The 23,748-nt window shown below is 37.2% G+C and overlaps 1 protein-coding gene across 1 annotated transcript in view; it reads left to right on the top strand.

Annotated features, from left to right (window-relative positions):
• The first annotated feature begins 6,841 nt into the window (after positions 1 to 6,841).
• The window catches only part of LOC145986694 (aminopeptidase N-like), a 79,136-nt gene continuing 62,229 nt past the window's right edge, over positions 6,842 to 23,748 (top strand). The window contains exons 1-3 of the mRNA XM_083121008.1: positions 6,842 to 6,933; positions 16,529 to 16,610; positions 20,506 to 20,695. Coding sequence (XP_082977134.1) covers positions 6,876 to 6,933; positions 16,529 to 16,610; positions 20,506 to 20,695 — 330 coding nt within the window. The 5' untranslated portion in view covers positions 6,842 to 6,875. The remainder of the gene's footprint in view (positions 6,934 to 16,528; positions 16,611 to 20,505; positions 20,696 to 23,748) is intronic.

Raw genomic sequence — 23,748 nt, 5'->3', positions numbered from 1 at the left:
AATAGAGAAAGAATACATTGCAAACATAGAGGGCTTCAATGAAAAAATAATTACAAAATTTTCTGAGCAGAAGAACAGGAGAGCACAGTTCTTGTTTAAATGAGAACCAACGTTCGTAGAAAGGTTAGTTTCACAGCAATACCTGTTTCTTTTGTAATTTATGGAAATGGTCATTATATTTTAAATTCTTTAAAAAAATAAGTCCAATTTTGTAGTTTAGAAAAGATAAATACCTGTTTTTTGTAATTCATATGAATTGTTATTACCTTTTAAATACTTTTTTTAAAAAATAAGTCCAGTTTCGTAGTCTAGAAGAAGAAAAATACCTATTTTTTTAATTCATGTGAATTGTCATTATATTTTAAATTCTTTTAAAAAAAGCCCCGGCCAAATTTGAGGCCACGAGACGCCACTGGTTGTAGGTGAATCCACGTTGAACCGTGAAACCAACTACACGCATGAGTGCAGAGAGAGTCCAAAAGTGAAGCGAAATAGACGGAGCTACTGATCATCTGATATCGTGACTAAGATAACATTATCAACAGGGGAAACATGCCATTCTAATTTCCTGTTTGCTTAACGATACATCCTTTGTCATTTCACAATGTAGTACGGTGAAGCACATAAGGAAATAATAATAATAATAAAAATAATAATGCTCATTATCAACAGCGGCAGGGGATATGAATACTATAAAAGTTACGTGGTAAGAACATGATAGAAAAAAATGTTGGCACTCGACACTATTGACGACCTTTGTGAGGATCTCTCACAATGTGATAATGATGAGATTGTAAAGGGTGAGGGGTGCTTAAGAACGATAGAAAAAGCTAAGGATAGGATTATAAAAGGCCTTCTGCTACTAGGCAATCCTGCAGTCTGGTTGATCTGGTTCAGACTATCAACATTGATTACAAAGAGGGAGAGTCGAGGGAATATACAGGTAAATTGAACACGAGTCTTTATTGATCAGATCTAAATCATCAATGCTGAAACTTATGAATCCTGAATGCATGTTAAAAATGCTGCAGTGCTTGCCATTTTACAATGAGCACTTAACTTCTGTAAGTCCATTTTCACTACGATTAATCTTTATTTTATAATTTTGTTTAGCTTCTGTTTGACCAGCGTTACGGGCTTAATGTTGAAGGAATCAAGCTCAAGAGGGGCTAACACACGCACACATATTATTATTATTTACAACTAAATTATTTACCATCAATGAACAATTTAACTTAAATGATAAAACTATTTATCTTGTAGTCTACGGTTGTTAGAAGCATAAAAACATATATTTCTTTGTTGTGACGTTTAAATAACATCTTTATTCATCTTAAATAATAATAAAACAGACTGCTTACTTCACAGTTAATTTGGTACATACCAACAATGTAACATTGACAAGATCCATTGTATAACTGATCCTATCTTAAAGACTTCCTTATTATTTTATCAAATATGTAGTGTTTTAGTATCTGCACGACGCAAGGGACATTCTGTTTTGATTGCTGGCTCTTATGAACAGACGAAAAAATTTCCATAATTTATATTGTAATACGATCTCGATGGCCGCGGTGGCTCAGTCGGTAACGCGTCTGACTACCATGCTAAAGGTCCCGGGTTCGATCCCCGGCCGGTTCAAATCCGGGAACTTTTCTAACGGTGAAAGCGGCCCCGGCGCCCACCCAGCGTCGAATAACATGGGTACCTGGGGGAAACCCTGGGGGGTAAAGGCGGTCAGGGGCGTGATGCTGATCACATCACCCCCACTCACGACCGGATCAAGAAAGTGTGGGGCGTTACCCCCACACCCCCTATACGCCTTCATGGCGTGGTGCTATGCACAGGGGAACACTTTACCTTTTTTTTTTTTTTTTTTTTTTTTACGATCTCAATTTAAGTATTTCTGTCCATAGTTCTTCTGATACATTACGAAAATTTAATTACAAGAAATAGTACTTAGAGGATGTACTTATAAAATAACAAAAATGTGGTCTAGGACCACCTGCAAAAAGAAAAATAAACTATATTCAGTTTCACAGGCCTTTTTCCAGTTCTAGCAAAGAGGTTTCTTGTCTCGAGTCTCCGGAAGTATCTTTTTCGGATGTTGTCTTCATCAATGTCATTTCATCGTCGCGATTAGCCAATTAAAATAGAATAGCAGCGCTAAATTACAAAAAATACACCAAAAATATCAATTTTTGATCTTTTTCTGACATTTTGACAGTGTACTCCGTGCCACCATTGCATTCAAGGACCTTCTCAATTGTCCTCATGACGGTAACGCTGATATGCCACATGGAATAAAAAACGTAAACACTCGTTCCAAAGGGCAGAGCTACATACATAGGAATTCTTCAGACAAAACGTATCACTATTAAGCTTTGTTTCCATGTTAAAAAAGCCTTAAAATGATGACCAAGGCAAACTTTTATAGTATAAAAAATATATATAAAATCGTAACGTAAATTCTTCTTCTGAATATTCGTGTGAAGAAGACCATGTTAGAGGGTGGAAACGTTACGTTTTTATGTATATTTTTTATACAATAAAAGTTTGACTTGGTCAGCATTTTTAGGTTTTATTTACAAAACATATAGTTTCTAATGTACAAAAAATTGTTTAAATAGGCAATATATATATTATTGAATTAGTAATCGTGATATTTGTTCATAGACACCAAATTGATATTTGGATTTAAATCTAGATTTAGCAAAAAGGCTACCACATTTTTGTTTAGGGTTACCAAGAAGTTTCACCGAAAGTGTTTTGTAAACTCAGTCAGGTTTTCTGCGTAAGTCTATCTGGAAAGTGCTTCTCAGTCGGTTTATTTGTCCATACAGTAACTAACGACTCTCTATTGTTCATTAACTATTTATATTTACATTGCTTCCTTTTTAACTTTAATTTTGCTATCATGACTAATGTAATGTCTTTTTGATCACAATAACAACGCTCAGATTGAAGAAAGTGCAATCAGTTTTCATACAGGAAATGCCATTCCAACGCTTCGGTATGTAAAAGGACAACTAACGTGTTATATGACCGAAAATAATTCATGTTGGCAAGGACATCTTCCATATTTCTTTTCTGAACCGTTCGCAAATGCACATTGTCATTATACTTCCTATTTGGCTGACCGGAACTGTAGGCGATGATGACGCAATCGTTATGAAAGAACGGAAGGTGACATGCATCACGGTGTGCATGTAAATATTCGATTTACTTGAAAATTTGTATTATTTTTTCAAAAAATCTGAAGGACACCCGAGTAACTTAAGCCAAAAAGTTTGTTTTTCGTCCACTGTATGCTCAGCTTGGATAAACGAAATTAGACCAATAGTTTAAAGGGGCATCCGAAATTCTGTAAGATGTGACTACCTGATCCCTGTGATTAAAAGGTGACAACGTTACACAATATAAGATATAGATTTTTCATATTTAGCGTCGCATTCTGGTTCCTATTGTCTAATCCCGTCGATGGGGATGAATGGTGAATAAGTGGCACTGATGAAGCAACATTCACCCGTGCTAAATCCGAGACTGGAACACAGGATACTCTGTAACGATTACGTGAGTCGACCACTCACCCCTATCGTCCATCTGTGTGGCTTCGTGACGTGAGTGCGCACTTCCTTTGATACATACATCTGTTTTGTAACCATGAAGTTCATTTTGGTCCATTTCGATCGTTGGTAGACAGGTATTGTGCTAATGTCTAGCTAAGGAGGTGAAAAGGTATGCAATTGACTCATATCGCATGACCCTGCCCATCTTAAAACTGATCAAAGTGTTCACATATTCAAACGTTCGTAATTCTATGATTTCTAGCCACACCGATTACGTAGTTCTAACATCGTCGCCTTGTTATCAGGGAGTCCCTGGTTCGATACCAGGTGCATTCACATAGTGGTTCGGATACCACTTCAAACCGTAGATCCAGTCCCGATTAGCCTTTCTGTGCATAAGGAGCACTTAGAAACAAACTATAACAAACATTTAATGTAGACCTTGGGCTATAAAAACCAATGCATCCCTAAATTCTGAATGTTAAAATCTTTCCTCTTGTATACAATGTGTGTGCATTTTGGGGGAACGGCGGTTATACAAAGCAACTTTCTCGGAATGTGTGTGACTTGTGGTCTTTAAACTAACCAAGCTTGTATTGTTCTTGTTGTTGCAGATCTTCAGCCAGCGCTAGTGAACATTGCCTCCAAGAGCGCTTTACTGCGAAGTCTTAGCCGGTGAAAGAAGATGAAGACTGGACACATGGCGTGGACCAACAAGGTTTTGTTGCCGTTATTTTTTCTTGCAATTTGCAATTTCAAACAATCCCAGGAAAGCTTTGTTTAGGAGGCGGAGCCTCTGCACAGAATGAGAAGAGTCAGCAACTATAAAATCGTGGACGCTGATCGGGAAAAGTCTCTTCTGGATGGATCCACAGCTGACCAATGGATAGACGGCCTGACCGCGGAGGAATGGTCGGACGATATCAAGCTCCACGCAAAATCAATTAGTGTGCGCTCTGCTGCAATGCCGGAGGTGAGCAGATGTGGTCAATAAATTTATTTATTTTTACGGTAGTAATGCGCAGCAGTGTGCGCAACATTTTCGAAGGGAGCATTACGTATACTATTTGAAGTAGCCAAAACTCGTTTATGCTTCTTTTCAAGTTTATTTTTTTACACTCCTGCCGTTGTATCTCCCGGTGTCGAATTAAAGCGCAGAACGGTTATTTTGACAAAAATCCCGTTTCCCTGCTGGCTGCTTTGGGGAGGGGGATTTTTAAGGTTGCCGCTTCTTGCCCAAGTAAGAATAGTTATTTTTATCAATTCGGTAGATAATCACAGAGACCATCAATACACATCGAAAATTTTTGCAAGCTCTTGCACAACTATCTTTTATCCATATTCTTTTTACTTCGTGCAAATAATTATTAAACCTTAGTCAATTTTCCCCTTTCTGAACGTTCATGCACATCATGATAATCTAATTTAATCTTTTAAAAATAATATCCACACCGTGAGTTAATTACCAATGTAAGATTCATGTTTCTCTCTCTTTTTCTACACAATTACGTAAGTTAATATCTCGTTTGCAAAACTTTCTGTATACCCTGTAGTTGCTAATTTGTTTTTACCATATGTGAGTTTCTGATTGTGCCTTCCCAATTGCATTGTTGTCTTGTATTAAAGATTACCAGATTTGATCCTCAGTGTAGACATATAACATAAAGATTCAGATTTCATTTTAAATCTGTACCAAATTTAATACTTGAGATCGATATGCTACTACAAGGGAGATTTAGATCCCAAAGTAACTTATAATTGGGAGTGGAAAATAGCAGGATTTTTGATTGAATAATATAAAGAATGATGGACCTTCCTGATTGCATCAAATAAAGTCACCTTGTAATGAAGGAGGTCCCTAAAGGAGGCACAGTGGTTCAGGCCTCATTTTATGCTGTAGGTCCAATCCCAATTAGTGCAGGCACATAGTGGTTCGGATCCCACATGATATTGTAGGCACGGTCCCGATTAGCCTCACTGTACATAAAGTATACTTAAAACACCAAATCAACAAAACAATTAAACCAATCCGAATTAGCATATCGAAGCATAAGGTGAACTTGAAGAAACACAATTTGTACTGCGAGAAAGTTAGATTTTTTAAAATATACTTGTCTTTTGCCATTTGAGGCCAATCAATTTAGTTTCTGAGTCAGTTTTAGGACCACCGTGATCTAGGATAGTGCTTCCAAACTACCGGGCTAGGTTCATTAGATCCAGTGGTTTTCTATTTTAAACTCAATTTTATATTTGTCAACTAGACTAGACATAAACCATGTGTCATTTTATTTATTAATATTTAATTTCAAGGATGCACATTAATGTATAAAGTTTAAAAATGTAGAAAGGGGTACAATTTTTGACCAGGGCATTGACTATTAAAAAATTAATTCACCGCGCTGTGGTCTCTCAACGAATAACAACCACATTAGATGGCCAAAATGTGTCAAGACTTGCACAGTTTTAATTTATTTCTGTACTGTAAAAAGACAATCATTTCTAAATTAAAATACAACTTTCGACATGGAATTTTATAACCAGACACAAGCAGTAGTTGCAAGAATACCGAATATTTCGAATGCAAGTGTTAACTTCCTATTTCAGTAGGTTTATTAAATACATCTATGTAGTATATAAACACTCGCATAACTAGAGTAGTTTTGTATGTATTTAGTAAATAGAATATAATGGCATGATATAATTTTCATTGTTTGAATTTGACTAATGAACATGAAGGAAAAATGATAAAAGAAAGAAAATAGAGCTACATCTTTTAACACACTGATCAATGCACCGTCTATGATACTCTTTATTCTCTAACTATATCTAAAATAGAAAATGTACTTGACATTTGTATTTAGCATAAAATATTTATATTCTGGCTTTCAAGTGCTTCATGTATAATTTGACGTAATGTCTGGTAAACCGGTTCACGGAGGAACATGAAGAGCGCAGCCAAGTTATTTATTTTATTTATTTGAAACACTTTTTGGAAAGAAGACCATCCAACAAAACAAACTCTGCTTTATTTTCAAAAGAGCGGGTTTTTCGACCATTTTCAAATCTATTTTTACTCATGTTGACAATAAGAATCTTAAGGAGTGTAGTGCACGTTTACCCAATAGGGTCTATGCGTGATTTTATTGTTCTGAAGTATTCTTACATGTTGTTTGTGCGGAGTTTTTTGTGGTATTGTATAATTTTGCGTTGAATCATGGTATATTGGAAAATTGTATACATATACTAACTCGATATTCTTTCAAACAGGATAATCCCATATTGAGAATATTAACAAGATATGTGAACATGTTGAAATTTGCTAACGGACGAGAGGGAGCAAATTCCTATAGAAGGTCACAACATGGTACAGTATTTTTACATTAATTATTCTTTCCTTATATATATATATATACACACACACACACCCACACGAGATATGTAACTTGGGACCTAACTTTGGAGGGTCAGAATCGAACATGGAGCTTAACAGCTTAACTTTGGGGGGCAGAATCAATGAGTTTTCAACCCCATAAAAATATCATCTAGGACTATTGTTGGTAGCCAGAATAAATTGTTACATTTGCGAAATCGTAAATATTACTAGATTCTTTGATACTAAGGTTCCAGGTTGTTAACAAAAGTACCAATAAATTATATTTTTTATAAACCTGAAAATTTGGGGGGCAAGTGCTCTCTTGCCCCAACCATGTTACGCCTATGTGTAAACTTTCGAGATTTATATTTGGATGTTCGTGTTTCAGCACATCAAGATCAAATTTTTTACTATTATACCAAACTAGTAAAAACTGCCAAACTTGCGAGCCAGCACTGATTGTTTATTGATTTGGTATTTTAAGTCAACTTTATGCACAGTAAGGCTAATCGGGACTGGACCTACAGTTTAAAATGGGATCCAAACCACTGTACCAAGTGTCCACCGGCTATCGTAACCGGAATCCCTTAATTACAAACCGACGACGCTACCACTGCGCCATCAGGGAGGCCTCCAGCACTGTTTGGAATATTTATTTATTTATTTGGGTTTCAATAAGAAACAACACAAGGATTATTCTAGTGTAATTTGTAAATATTTTGCTTAAATATTGTGGATAAAATAGCTACACGATTTGAGGTTTGGAATCCTTAGATTATCATAATTACTTGTAATGAATAAAAACAAGTTTAATACAAGAAGGCTAACAGTGAAATCTGCAAAAGTATTGCGTTTCATTTAAACGACTTGATAGAGAATTCGCTATCTAGAGGGAATCTAATAGAGGCGGTTTAAGGGTGTAAGCCCATAGTGTAATATTGCTCATGAATGACGGATGGAGACTCAATAGACAGGTGACTCTGGAAGGTTCTGCCATTGGCTGGGCTTCTGGGCTGGTCGAGCGAGAAGTTTAGCGTGGCAGATCCTTGCCGACTACGAGAGACTTCTGACGTACTGGACACTGGCTGGACAGGCTGAGTATATTGCATTACAGTCTATCGCCCTTTATAGGCCCTCATGGCCGGGTGTAATTTACCTAAAGTCCATTGATTTATTTTGAGTTCTTAAAAGTGCAAGAAAAGGAAATTGTTTTAGTTTAGATTTTTTTAGGTGGATTGCTCCGGGTCATGTTGGCTGTGGGGGGTTTTGGACTGGGTTGCGATTTGCTCTGACTCGTGTAGCCTTTACTTACTGACTGCTGACTATCAAATGGGACAAATTAAACTAGGTTAACTGGGAGATAATCCATAGACATTTCTGTTGAATTAATTGTATTTGGAAAGTATAAGTACTAATATGTTTTGTAATAAATATTGGGTTACGAATATTAAGTTCCAATTGTATACTTTAAGTACCTAATATATGATCATCCACTGCGCCGATAAGACAATCCTCGTCTCACTTCTTTGGTATTAAAGGGGAAACAAGAGACGTAGAGGATTATAAGAGCAGAGCATGGTTTCATGCTGGTTTTGTCTGTTACTTGTGTACAATTGGCTATCAATATATCAATATTTCTAGGTAGGTTAGACTGTAAAATGGTGCGGTAATATGGCTACCTCTCGGAATTATTATACTGTAGATATTACGGGAACAGTGGATGGGAGGAATTTTGGTCCGCCTTTTCCCCCACTTTCTTCAACTCGTAGAGAACATTCTGCTTCGCAGTTGTTAAATGAATTTGTAGGACCCTTACCACACACTCCTGAAAATGCCCAAGGACGACAAAGGGAGGGGGAAGATGTAGAAACGTACGTAAAGGTACCTTGTAAACCCCGGTGGGTGAATAAACGCCCAAGTAAGCCTTTGGAAAGTTCGTCGTCGTCTGATGAAGACGAACGAGTATTATATAATAGTTCCGATTTGAGAAAGTTAAATATGGAAATGGCCAAAGAAAATTTGACTCAATTAATAGCTACCGTACCTATAGTTAAGGACATTAATGCTGAAAGCCTGTATAGATTTTTGTATGTATTGCAGGGTATTAAAGACAGAAAAATGTTTCCTTCTCACGAGATTATGCTCGCAGTATTACCAAAATTAAATACTGAAATGGGTAAATTATGGATGAAATGTATAATTGAAAATATCCCTTGGAATGATGTAGTTCAAATGATCTTAAATAAGTATGCAACTTCTATTGGGTGGCAATATTTATGTAATAAGTATGTAATGGGTAATCAAGGAGACAATGAAACTCCATTAGAGTATTTAGACAATAGAGTTCGAGCTGCTAAGATTTTGCAGTTTGATATTGATGAAAGTACATTTGTAAGTTATCTTGCGGATAGACTTAAACCTCAGTATTCCCAAAAATTGTATCTAAAGGGGATACCTAATACTTTAAATGAATTGCAGAACGAGTTGAAAGTTTTAGAAAAACTTTCTTATTTGTCCAAGGATTTTTGGGGATTACATAATATCGAACGACAATTCAAGGCTAAAGGTCCTGTATTCAAAGACTATACGCCCAAATATTGTCGTAAATGTTCAGCAAGTGATCATTTTGAGCGATGGTGTCCGATGCAGGTGCGAGGTGCTCAATTTGCTTTGCAAGGATCGCGTAGTGACATAGGACCCAGACAAGGTGGTGAAACTAAAGTGACTGCTGTGTTTGTTGACTGTAAAATCAATAATCTGAATCTTTTGGCCTGTTTAGATTCTGCGTCAACATATAGTTTAATTAGTGAAAGTCTCTTAGATCGAATAAAGACTAGGGGAACTGTTCGAGAATGGGATTTGGATATGCAAGTGATAGTTGGTAACGACAACCTTATGAATATTAATAAAGGAGTTATGTTAAATGTTGGTCTTGGAAATTTATCGTGGACCACAACTTTTCATGTTTGCAAAAACATACCTCTAGACTTAGTGCTTGGTGTGAGATTTCAGAAACAGTGCCACATGGTGATTAACTATTTAGAACAAATTGTTGGTTTTTCCGGAAGTGATGAGAAAATCCCTATTAAATGGACATCTGAAAGCTTATGCAAAAATTTTCGTGTTTTACAGAATATAGGTCAAAGACAAAGACAAGATCGTCCTTCATTTCCTGTACGTTCTCCTGCCCAGGGTTCAGCCAGCACAGGCCGAGGTGTCGGAGCTCGGTCTTATCAGCGCACGAGAACTGACCAAGGTCAACATGTAGCTTTCCAGCAGACAGCAGGTGCGAACCAGGAAAACTTCGTCAGAAATGTAAACATTGGTGAGAATTCCTTTCGGAGCCAGTCTAGGACTTCGTGGAGGCCACAAGAGAGAAGGCGGGGACTCGAATCCAGAGCTTCTGATGTTTCTGGCGCATCTTTTGGACAGTTTGCATTAGAGGATACTGAACAACAGTTATGTAAGTTGAAAAGTGAATTTTCTGATGTTATTACTTCTAAGCTAGGACGTTTAAAGAACTTTTCGTATAAAATTAAATTATATGATAATGTTCCTGTACACCGGAGTCCATATTTTGTTCCACCATCTAAACAACAGGAACTAGATGGAGTGATTACTGAATTATTAGAACAAAACATTATTGAAGCATCTTCGTCACCGTACGCAGCACCTTGCTTTGTAATTCCTTCTTCAGGGGGGACTAAAAGACTTATTTGTGATTATTCTGCAGTGAATAAGAAAATAATCTATGATGCGCACCCAGTGGCTAATATGGAAGAAACTATGGCTCAATTGAGTCAGGGGAAGGTATTTTCTGTTATTGATTTGAAAAGAGCGTTCAACCAAGTAAACTTGGATGAATCTAGTAGAGATGTAACAGCCTTTGTAACTCCTAATAATCAGTATAGATATAAGGTCATTCCATTTGGCATTAGTATTGGGCCAAGTTGCATGTCACGAGTTATGAACCAAGTTTTTCATGATTATAAGGGAAGGTTTTTACATTTATTTTGTGATGACATAATTGTTCATAGTGCTAATGAGAAAGAACATCTGGAACATTTACGTTTAGTACTGCAGAGATTACGAGAATATGGTTTAACTATTTCCCCCAATAAAAGTTGTTTTTTGAAAAGGAGAATAAAATTCTTGGGATTTATTGTGGGGCAAGGAAATTGTGAAATGGATCCAGACAGAATTGAAGCTATTCAAAATCTCCCTTCGCCGAGAAATTTAAAAGGATTATTAAGATTATTGGGTACCTTAAATTTTTATTCTAAATTTATTCCAGAGTATTCTACTGTGGTAGCTCCCTTAAATGAAATTCGAACACCCAAAATAAAGTTTCATTGGGGTTCTAGGCAACAAGAGGCACTAGAAAAATTTAAAACTCTATTTAGAGAACATGTAATTTTGAAATTGCCTGACTTAAATAAACCGTTTGTTATTCAATGTGATGGGTCCTTGAGAGGATTCGGCTCTTGCCTTTTCCAAGCTGATGAAAATAATAATCTGAGACCAGTGGCGTTCTTTTCTAAAAGATTGAAAGAAGTTGATAGAAAACGAACAATTTATGAGATTGAACTTATAAGTTTAATGCAAGCCATATCACGTTTTGAATACTGTTTGAAAATTCAGCCTTTTATTATTCAATTAGATAATATGAGCCTTAGTTATATGGTTAAACAATCTAGGAAATATTCCAAATATGCGAGATGGATGGAGAAACTCTCTTGTTATAAGTTTGAAGTGGTGCACATACCCTCTAAGCAAAATGTGACTTCTGATTTATTATCTCGTATGTATGATTGGAGAGATTATCAAACGGAAGAATTAGATTCTGATTATGTTAGTAATGTTAATTTGGCCATGTTGGTAAACCCATTTCATGCCGATACCTTGAAGAAAGAAATGTTGAAAGATCAGGAATTGGCCAATATTATGAGACAAATGGAGAAAGGTATAAATTTCCCAAATTATAAATTGCATCGAGGTTTCTTATACAAAAGAACTAAAGCCAAGAATTTTCCTTATAGGATATGTGTACCAGATAATTTGAAACATCCTTTAATATTATATTATCACACTAATATGCGAACAGGATCTCATGGTAATTGGTTGAAAACACTTAAGCGTCTACAGAGACACGTTACTTGGGAACATATGTCTCAGGATGTTAAGGATTTAGTTCAATCTTGTGATGTATGTCAACGAGCTAAGTGTAAAAATACAACCCCTGAAAATATATTAACGTCTGAAATTGTAACAATTCCTATGAAAAGGTTGTACATAGATATTTGTGGACCATTACCTGTATCTAATGGTTATAAATATATTTTTGTTCTGGTAGATGGAGCATCAAAATTTTGTATATTTGAGCCTATTAGGAAATTGAGTTCAAAGGTATTGATTGATAAATTAGATCATATATTTTTGACTTATGGCTATTGTTATGAGATTGTATCAGACAATGCTTCATATTTTGTATCAGATGCATTTACCAGTTATTTATTTAACCATGGAATTCAGCATATTAGATTATCTGTTGGCAATCCTCAGGCCAATTTAAGTGAAAGATACATACGTACTTTGAAAACTGCCTTGAGATGTTATTATTCAGCAGATCAAACTAAATGGCATGAAGGTTTGAAAAAGATACAGTATAGTTTAAATTGTTCATACCATCATACATTGAAGTATACTCCGTCGGAATTGTTTTTGGGACGAAAATTGTGGGATCCATTGGAAGTCCAATGGCAATTATCTGATATGGATTTTAATGTAGCAGATGGTAATTTGCAAGATAAATGGAAAAATGCTATCAGAAATATGCAAAGGGAATGGGAAAAGAGAAAACAATTGTATAAGAAGCGATATGCACCCATAACGTTTCAAGTCAATGACAAAGTATTAGTTAGGACTAAGATTAAATCTTCCTTAGAGGACAAGATAACTAAAAGTCTTTCTAATATGTACGAGGGTCCATATTTTATAAGTAAATTTCTAACAGAGAATTCAGTTCTGGTTAAGAAAGTTGATGATGACAAGGTATGTTCCAAAGTACATGTACATAAATTGAAAAGATATTTGGAGCCCAGGAGAGGCAATAATAGGTAATTTTATACATGGATCGACTATGTAAGGTTAATTAAGGATTCTCCCATTATATAAATGTAAATTATTGTAAATTTGGTGTAGGTTGCCTGTATTATGGTATGAATGAATGGTTTGTTTGTAAACTTGTACTGGTACCAGTTTGTTTTCTTTTTCTTTTTGAATATTTACAGGCGATGGAGTTGGAGGGATGACATGCGCAAACCCCTATAACTATTACGAAACCTCGCTCTAAAGCTTGAAACTTGGTTATGTAAGAAGAGTATGTTTGAAATGTGAATTCTAAAAAGATATGTGTAACTAGTAGTACACTATGTGCTAGAAAATTGTAATTTTTGGGGGAGAGGTTGTTTTGTAAGCCCATAGTGTAATATTGCTCATGAATGACGGATGGAGACTCAACAGACAGGTGACTCTGGAAGGTTCTGCCATTGGCTGGGCTTCTGCGCTGGTCGAGCGAGAAGTTTAGCGTGGCAGATCCTTGCCGACTACGAGAGACTTCTGACGTACTGGACACTGGCTGGACAGGCTGAGTATATTGCATTACAGTCTATCGCCCTTTATAGGCCCTCATGGCCGGGTGTAATTTACCTAAAGTCCATTGATTTATTTTGAGTTCTTAAAAGTGCAAGAAAAGGAAATTGTTTTAGTTTAGATTTTTTTAGGTGGATTGCTCCGGGTCATGTTGGCTGTGGGGGGTTTTGGACTGGGTTGCGATTTGCTCTGACTCGTGTAGCCTTTACTTACTGACTGCTGACTATCAAATGGGACAAATTAAACTAGGTTAACTGGGAGATAATCCATAGACATTTCTGTTGAATTAATTGTATTTGGAAAGTATAAGTACTAATATGTTTTGTAATAAATATTGGGTTACGAATATTAAGTTCCAATTGTATACTTTAAGTACCTAATATATGATCATCCACTGCGCCGATAAGACAATCCTCGTCTCACTTCTTTGGTATTAAAGGGGAAACAAGAGACGTAGAGGATTATAAGGGCCGGGCCACTCGGGTAACAACCCGGGGCGTCACCCACGGGGGCACGAAATGAACGTCCCCCTTGAGTAGCGCCAAAACTTTTTGTCTGATTACGTAAGCGTAGGTATGTATCTTTTAAAAAGTTGGATATGTGTATACAAGAATTAATTGAAATTACTGCTGCATAATACAATAATTTTACTGCAAAATTATGTAGCAATTTAAGCTAAGAGATTCCTCTGCTTTTGATATCATTATGTACGAATTAAACACATACCTATAATAAACCTCTTTTAAATGGTAACACGTGAGATATTATAAAAATAATTTAGATAACCATAAATTTATAACGTGGTAATTTTTTCCATTGGAGGAAATAGGGAGCCAGGGTTGAAAGTCCGGGATGGAAGGGCGGAAAGGAAGGGATGCCAAAAATCCACCTTCTTCTTCTTCCATTAGCATCACAACACTTTGTCATTCAAATCTTTCCTCTTCTTTGCCATTTCTTTCCAATTTCTTACTTTGTGAATCTTTAGATCCTCACACACATCTTCAAACCATTTCATCCTAGGTCTCCCGATTGGTCGCCTCCCCATAGATATCCATTCTAGTATGCATTTTATAGTTCTCGTGTTATCCATTCTTTGTATGTGGCCTACCCATTTAATTCATTGGCTTTTGATATATCGTATAATGTCTGCTCCATTAATGTGTTATGTATGTATTATGTAACCACTGGTCTTATCATAGTAGGATATATCTTCATTTTTGTATTTCGTTTCAGAAGTTTCGATTTTAACAGGGATGCATTTGCGTAATAGGCCTTTTACCTTTTTTTATTCTTTCGTCTATTTCAGATTGTATTTTATTATTTTCACTAAGTGTAGATCCAAGGTATGTAAAATTACTAACACGCTAAAAGGCGTAATTATTTATTAGCATTGATCTATTATTATCCATATTTGATCTATTAATATTCATGTATTTAGTTTTCTTTTCATTAGTTTGGAGTCCTACTATTGCAGCTTCCTCTACTAGTCTTATAAATATTTTTGAAAGAACTTTCTTAGTTCTTGCTATAATAGCTACGTCATCAGCGTATGCTGTGACTTGATTTAGTCTAGTGTTGATATCTCCTCTTGTATCTAATTTTCTAAATTACTGAGTCTAAAGCTAAGTTAAATAACGTTGCTGAAAGAGGATCTCCTTGGCGGACCCCCGCCATAATAAAAAAAAAATCAGATCTTACATTTTCTATTTTAACTGAGGCTCTAGTGTTTTAAATTGTCATCTGGATAAATGTTACTAATTTATTAGGTATTCCAATTTCTTCTAACCTTTGTAATATTGTTGATCTGTGTACTGAATCGAAGCCTTGTTTGAAGTCAATGAACAAAATATGCAAATCTATATCATATTCGTGGCATTTCTCTAAAATCAAACGCATCATCAGGATGTTAATTGTAGTACTTCTGTTTCCTAAATCCGCTATGATACTCTCCTATAATATCTTCAGTATATAGGTTGTTTAATAATGATATGCCTCTATACTTTTCGCAGACTGTTTTATCGCCTTGTTAAGACCACACCAGTGCTATATTCCACTCATTTGTTATTTGTTCTGTATTCCATATATTAATTATAAGTTTATGTATTCTGCGATACATTTCTTTTCCCTCTGCTTGTATAAGCTCCATGTTCATATTGTCAATTCCTGGTGCTTTCATTTTTTAAAGTTTTTAATTATTGTCTTTACTTCTTCATATGTTGGTGCATCAACTAATATGTTTCCATTATCCTGTTGATTCATTACACTCCAGTAGGGTACTTCAAAATCCTGGTTGTGTTTCTCTCCCTATAAGTGTTCTTTCCATCTATTCATTACTTCTGCTTGTTCAGTTAAGATTTGACCATCTTTGGATTTTAAGTGTCTACTTCTTGGTTTATGCTGGTGTGTTATAAGTTTCTGAGTTCGATAGAATTTTCTATATTCTTTTTTGGTGTTTAGTTCTTGTAACATTTCTATTTGTGCTTCTATTGCTTGGCATTTTTTTTCTACATATTTTCTTAGCATGTTTTTGCATATTTTCTTATTCTTCTCTATTTGATCTTGTAGTGTGGCTTCATTTTTTGCTTTAACCACAATTTTACATTCTTCATCATACCAATCATCATTTTTTTCGTATGCTTTGGTTCCTAAAACTTGATTACCTGTACTATTTATGATGTTTCTTAATTATCTCATTCCACTTCTACAACATCCTCCTCTCCTGTTTCAAGAAGTTTCGTTTGTAATTCTTGTCTGTTTTTTGTTTTTTATATTGGAGTTTTTTTTTTTCAATTTTTCTGTGTTCCACAAAAATCCACCTCACACGGGTGAAATTTCAATCTTGAGCCGCCCCTCAATCTAGATGTAAAGTTCATACCAAGATGATCATTAAATTTCTTGGTGCTTGAATAACTGAGAATCATCTCTTTTTTTGCAGAACTTGTGATTAGGTCAATGTTCAATGAAACAGTTTCTCCGGCTAACTACCAGAGGACATTGAGTAAAATGGACAGTGAGGGGTAAGTATTCAGACAGTTTATTATATGTGTGTGTGTGTGTGTGTGTGTGTGTGTGTGTGTGTGTGTGTGTGTGTGTGTGTGTGTGTGTGTGTGTCTAGTGACGCTGCCAGAAAAAGCTAGTAGAGATGCAAATGTTGGGAGTAGGAATATTTGTCTTTGATGGGTGAGGCGTCTCATTTAGTGTACAAAAACACGAGAAAAGCACATTATTACTGGTTGACTGGGGGGGGGGGGTTTGATGTTCGTCTCTCCTGCCCGTCTTGGTGCAGTTTCTCTCTCTATCGCCCTCTCAGTGTGTGTGTTTTGAAACGTTTGTCAAAGTTTAAGAACATTTATGCACAAATAAGGTAATCGCGACTGAACCTACAGTTTCAAATGTTCTCTACCGAGGTCTAATGCGGTACCCCTTGATTTGTGGGTGTTCAAATACGTTCCATTCTGCTTGTGCATTTCTCACCCTCTCTGGCCTTACGCTCACTAGATTCTCACTCTCACTCTATTCTCTTGTTTCTGTTTGTTTCCTTGTTGCTTTCTGCTTCTCTCCCTTCTTTTCTTTTTCTCTTTCTCTCTCTCTCAATTTTTCTTTGTGAGCTATTTTTCTTTCCTGTCCATGTCTATGTTAGTCTGTTTGTCAATTCATTTTCTTTTATTCTATGTTTCCACACCTCTTTCTTCATATACTTATGTCTCTCTCCCTATATTCCTACTTTATCTTTCATTTTGTGTGTCTCTGTGCTTCTTCTCCAGTAAAATAATGTATTAACGTGCTTTCCTTGTTGGATGACTTTCTGCAGCTGTCATCCAATAGTCTCTCTGAAGTAGTATTGTTAGTTTCAGATGTCGCTACACGGTGTGACCATTGTTAACTTCATTATTGTTATATTTTTGAGGAGTCTTGAGTGATTTCTTAGTTTCAAACTTCAATAGAGGGACGATCGTCTATTGCAATGGTGCTTGACAATCGACTACACCCTCCTCCTGAATTAACATGTTCACTCTCTCGATTTTTCTTTCTCTGCTTCACTTTCTCACATTCCTTCTCTTTCTCTTCCTTCCTGGCTCACTTTCTATGTGTTGATTTTTCTGTTTTCCCCTCTTTCCTTCTACCTATTTTCTTCCTGTCTTTGTATTTATTTCTCTCCCTCTCTCTTTCATTTTCTCTATCTTTATCTCTTCCTCCTTTCTCTGTCTTTCTTTTCTCCCTCTTCCTACTATCTGTCTCCATCTCTCGCCGACTTTCTGTTTTTTACTTATCTCCCTCTTCTTTTATCTTTCTCTCCCTTTTTTCCCCTTCTCTCGCTTTCTCTCTCTCTCTCTCTCTCTCTTTCTCGTCTTTCTATCTGCAAATATGTCTAAGCTGCTATTCCTCTGCCTATATCTCTTCCTCTTTTCCACTCTTTCTCTCTCATCATCTCTGTTTCCATCTCTCTCCTCAGTTTGTCTGTGTTACATTTTTCTCTCTGCATGCCTCTATCTCTTGAGGGTTAGAATCAGGAGACCATTTGGGAAAGCGCTCTTGCAATGAAACTCTCCTTTGAAGGATGTGTGTTCTGTGTGTTGGTATGTGTACGGGATAATACATTTCATCCAATCATTGTCTACCCTCATATGTTTGCTAAACCGACCTAAAACAAAGCAAATGCGAATTCGCTCTCTATCACACTCACAACCCACCCCCCGCATACACACTATCACAGTTACCATAAGCGCATGTGAATAAGTAAAAAGTTAGCGTTTTCATTCATAGAAATTACGCACGCATTTAATTTCCTTAAGTGTTGAAAATTGTCACTAAATTTAACAATATGGCTGAAATGTGATATTGTTTGAAAGTATCTACAAGATGTGACGTTATGTTTGTATAATTGAGTCCATGCATTTTGGGGATCCCTAACAAAAGTATAGTTGATTTAGTCGTCGGCCTCTGCTGGTGTAAATATTGCAGAATGCCGGATGACTGATGCATTTTTAAAGGAGTGCCTGCGGAAGGCAACAAAAAATAGTACAGAAAAATGCGCTTGAGTGTTTGCGTTATTGTTTGAGATTTCGAACAAGCTCTTTCATTGTTGTTATACTGATACTTAACACACATTTTTATAATGTATTTAACGATTTAAACGGCCGTATTGTTAATCGAGTGTTAAAATTGTGCGGCGAGTTTGGAGGAGGATGGAAAAAAGGACACCTCGTGTCATGGATGAGAGAGACATGGTTTGTTTTTAGTGTTGTGAAGGAATCACTTCAGGATTTTGTGTGACGCAGCGATGGTCTGGCTTTGTTCATGTAACAGCCCGACCTAGGTGATATGCTGATCGTGTGGGAAGAAAAATTTGGACTAAGGAGAACAGCGTATGTAAGTTTTACGTCAAGAAACTTCCGACTGCAGATTTGTAGTTTCTGCAAATGCATTGCTCAAGTTAAGGTATGACGTGTTATGGTCTTAACGCATAGGGAAGCATTACGTTCGCACGACGTCGAGAAAACACATATGCAATGTGACTAATTTTGGATAATCGATAAGCAGATATCCTTCGAATAGAGAATATCTTATATTAATAATAATAGAAGTATTCGCTTCGCGCCAATTGAAAAGGAGTCGACGCCATATTGCATTTTGGTGTCAGCTGATATAGAAGATAGAAAAGGCACCACATGTTGTACAAGCTAGCTTGGCAGCGTTGAGAAGTTATGAGGAGAAAGTTCAGGTGCTGCTTACATTCTCCTAATACGTACTTTATCTCAAATATAAGACGTTAGTGTATCAATACTAATTTATGCAACGATGTGTTGACATTTTGATCAGCATTCAAAATTGACTCATTTGTTTACGACTAGCATATCTCTACGGATTTTGAAAGTTTTGATCTGGTACATTGTGAATGTTGAGTTGAAAGTTCACCCTACTGTGAAAGGGGTTATTCATTAACAAAACACATTCGTGTTGTCTTGTAAAACATCAGGTTCGTAGAACAAAACGTAGCGTTCCTTGGTTACCTTTCGAGTAGCTTCGAAGAAATTAATGTGACAATTAGAACTTACAGATTCAACCTGTCATACTAAGGTGGTGATATTAAAATTCAATAATATAATAAACATCATGTTTTATTTTGGGCTTTGTTCATCCACTTATTCACGAAAATCACCACAAGTTTTATTTCATGTGTGTCTTAATAACCATAGTTCTCATTCAGGTGGTGGAATTTCCCTGTGCATAACAAACATGTGCGTTTAATTGCCATTTGTTCGAGGGTTGATGGAAAGTAATAGTGCCAAATTTAGATTAAAGTAATCACAACCAAACATTCTTTGGCTGCAAATAAGAGAAGTGCATTATATCCGAGTGTTGCTCATGAAGTAGCAGGAAGGGTAAAGAAAAATGAAATAAATATAGGGTAGGATACATTTATCCTCATTTTAAATACGGGAAGCGGGATAGTTGTTCATTATCTTTCTTTTGTTTGTTGAGTCTGCAGACCTGTGAATCTGCAAACTGCGCATCGTGCGTTACTGGACGTGAGTTACATTACCATTACAATATGGGGTGGATAATTTTGAATTTTTTTTTAATTGTTATTTTTATTTTATTTTGGAAGTCACGAGTATGTAGTTTTGTAACTTAGTTGGCAACTATGGAGTTGTGTAACTTGGTTGGTTTGTGAACCACTGCGCCTGGGGCGTACCGTCATAACACACACTTTGTTACTCTGCACTAGATATTGTTCGTATCTGCGTACTGCCTTACATAACTTTCTCTCTCTCTCTCTCCCCCTACTATTTGCCTTTCTGCCACAAACGCACGCACACAAAAAGTGACAGAAGGGAGCGTGAGTTGAACTTTTATAGATCGCAAATACATTTCATGTCAGAAGTAATAATCATAATTCATTCTCCTCAGGAAATCTTCATACGACGACGAAGACAAGAAATATTTCTGGCAAACTTTTGATGAGCTCTGCCACGAGGATGGATCATTGCCTGCCAGCATATCTCTCCCTGATGTTGCAGCCACATGGACCAATTACAGTAGAGTTCCTGTTGTCACCATTAACAGAAACTACGAGAACAACACAGCAACTCTAAGCCAGGTAATATATATGGAATATTAATAAATAAATAAAAAATAAAATAAAAAAGATGTGTATGAAAATATATAAGGGCCGAATGTCTAATGGTGATGTATTGAAAGTATCGGTTGGATTTAATTTACAAATACTGGCCGATACTTAGGCGGTGTTTTGATGGTTGAAAACTTCGCGCGACAATTTTGCGGAGTCTAATTATCCTGAAATTTAAGTAATATTCGAAGTTTAAATTGATTTTGTACCACTAATATCAGGGTGAAGTTCATTCGTTGACACACAGAAAATAATTGTATAAATCCTGCCTAAAACATTTCTCACGAACTCATGTCATTTGCACTCTCATTGCTATGGTCAAAACTTAACCATGTTTCTGCAAGAGGTTGAGGACAAGTTCCCCGATGCAAGCATGCTGGTCGCGGGAGACTTTAATGCAAGAATCGGGATAAATGACGTAATCGGGGAGGATGATCACAGGGGAGGGGGGAAAGGGGCGCATTAAACGACGACTGGATATTTTATACGCGACAAAGTAAAGACTCGCACGTGAATGCAGACGGGAGGAAATTATTGGATTTCGGGGAGGTTTTTAACTTTGTCATACTCAACGGACGATGCGGAGGGGACAGGGAGGGAAATTTCACGTACGTCACTGATAATGGGGCTAGCGTCATATATTATTTTATTATGTCGAGGGACTTAACACAAAACATAACAGAATTTCTGGTCGATGCAAGAACAGAGAGCAAACATCTTCCGTTAATAGCAACCCTGAACTATGGACGGAGGGAAGGAAATATGAACGAGAGGAGCAGGGGAGGGGCAACAGGCGGCGCTGCCCCCGAAGCAGTTCGGAGGTACCGATGGAAGGAGGAGGGTTCTCGGGAATTTTCAGATACATTAATCGACAAAATTTCAGAGCTAATGTCGAACCAAATGTTGAATTTACTAACCGAGGGGGATGTACTTCAAGCATTAAAATTATACTACCATTGCATTGAGAGGGCAGCCAGGCACATGATACAGGATGAGCGGGGGGGAGGGAAAACTCAAAAGGGAGGATGGTATAATGATACATGCAAAATTCAGAAAAAAGCAATGACACAGGCTCTGAAAAAATTCAAATTACTCAGCAACGAGGCAAATAGAGTATCATATGTAGCACAGCGGAAACTATACGCTACGATACTGGAGAGGGAAAGGGGGAAATGGGAGGAGGGAAGGGTTAAGGCGATAGAGGAGGCCGTGCAACAGCGAGACGCAGCACAGCTATGGAGAATAATCCGGAACTTAAGAGGGAAGGAGTACACGGAGGCGGAGATTACTCCCGAAACGTGGGAACGACACTTTAAGGAAATAATGGGAACGAGGGAGGGAGAAATAAATACACCTGGCAACGATGGAAATTACTTGGGCACCTTCGTACCAATTCTAGATGAGGAGGTAACGGACAATGAATACTCTCTAGCAATCAACACGTTAAAAAACGGGAAGGCGGCAGGCAGGGATGGCTTAACCGCTGAGATTATAAAGGGCACAAATAAAAATTCACTAATGGCGAAAATGGGCAGGGAAATTATGAATGGGCTCTACCGGAAGGGGCTGTTTCCGGAAAAATGGTAGGATACCATCATTTGCCCCATCTACAAGGGTAAAGGGGAAAAAAGCAATCCTAACAATTACAGGGGGGTCTCATTACTCTCCGTACTGAGCAAAGTGTACTGCCAGATATTATATAGACGATTACAAAAATGGTGCGAAATTTTTGATGTTCTTTCTCCTCTGCAAGCTGGATTTCGGAAAAATTATCAGACAATAGACAATGTACTTTTATTGCAGACATTGATACAAGGAAAACTAGGGGTCAAAAGGGGGAAATTATATTGCTGCTACGTCGACTTCGAAAAGGCTTTTGACACGGTAAACAGGCAAATGTTGTGGGCAAAATTGTGGGACGTTGGGGTATCCGCCAGAATGATCAGAGCTCTCCAAGCGGCATATGAAAAAGTTAAGTTTTGCGTAAAGTGCGGGAATGAGGGCGTAACAGGGGCAAATGAATCAATACTGGGGGTGAAGCAGGGGTGCGTTCTCTCCCCTCTGCTGTTTATCCTCTTCGTCAACGATATCGTGGAGGAAATAACGCAGAGGGACACGGATCAACCAACGATATCCGACGTAAAGGTACCGCTCCTGTTGTACGCAGACGACCTGGTACTGATTTCGAACACAACAGCAGGTCTACAGAACGGTCTAGACACGTTACACGGGTATTGCGGGAAATGGGCCATGCGAGTAAATATGAAGAAGACCAAAATAATGGTATTTAAGAACGGGTACGTATTTGGTAAGGATGAACAATGGAAATACGGAGAGACAAGTGTCGATAGGGTGAAACAGTATGATTATTTAGGCATGGTGATGACAATGACGGGTAGGTGGGCAAGGCACGTACACAGGAATAAATGTAAAGCAATTTTTGCGTTAGAGAAAACAAGAAAAATAAAATACAAAGTACCAAATATTCCAATCAAAATTCTGGAGGGGGTCTACGAGGCCACAGTTAAGGCAACACTATTTTATGGCATCGAACTATGGGTCTGGGAGGGAGGGGAAACCGTAAACGTCATACAGTCTAGATTCCTAAAACAAGGGCTAGGAGTAGGGAGGGGTACGGCAACATGTGGGGCACTTAGGGAAATGGGAAAATTAAGACAGGAAGTGGATGCCAAAATGAGGAGCATTAAATACTGGGCAAAACTGATCACCATGGAGGGGGGAAATTTGAAGAAACTCTGTGTACAATCACAGATAAGGGGGGGTAATGGGAGGCAATGGGTAGCAAAAATAAAGACGGAATTATACAGTATAGGGCTAGGATGGGTGTGGGAAGAGGGAATAGAGGGGAGAATTGATATGCAGATGCTAGGGGCCATACGTGCCAGGCTGGAAAATATTACCAAACAGAAAATTTTGGCAGAATGCGACGCAAAAATATCGTTAACATCGGCGAAAATAGTAGATACGGATCGAGAATGGGGAAGGAGGAACTACGTAGATTT

Source organism: Lepisma saccharinum, chromosome 4 (genome assembly GCF_977018435.1).
Source record: "Lepisma saccharinum chromosome 4, izLepSacc3.1, whole genome shotgun sequence".
Lineage (NCBI taxonomy): Eukaryota > Metazoa > Arthropoda > Insecta > Zygentoma > Lepismatidae > Lepisma > Lepisma saccharinum.
The sequence above is the reverse complement of the archived record's forward strand: the minus strand, read 5'-3'. Positions and strand labels throughout refer to the sequence as shown.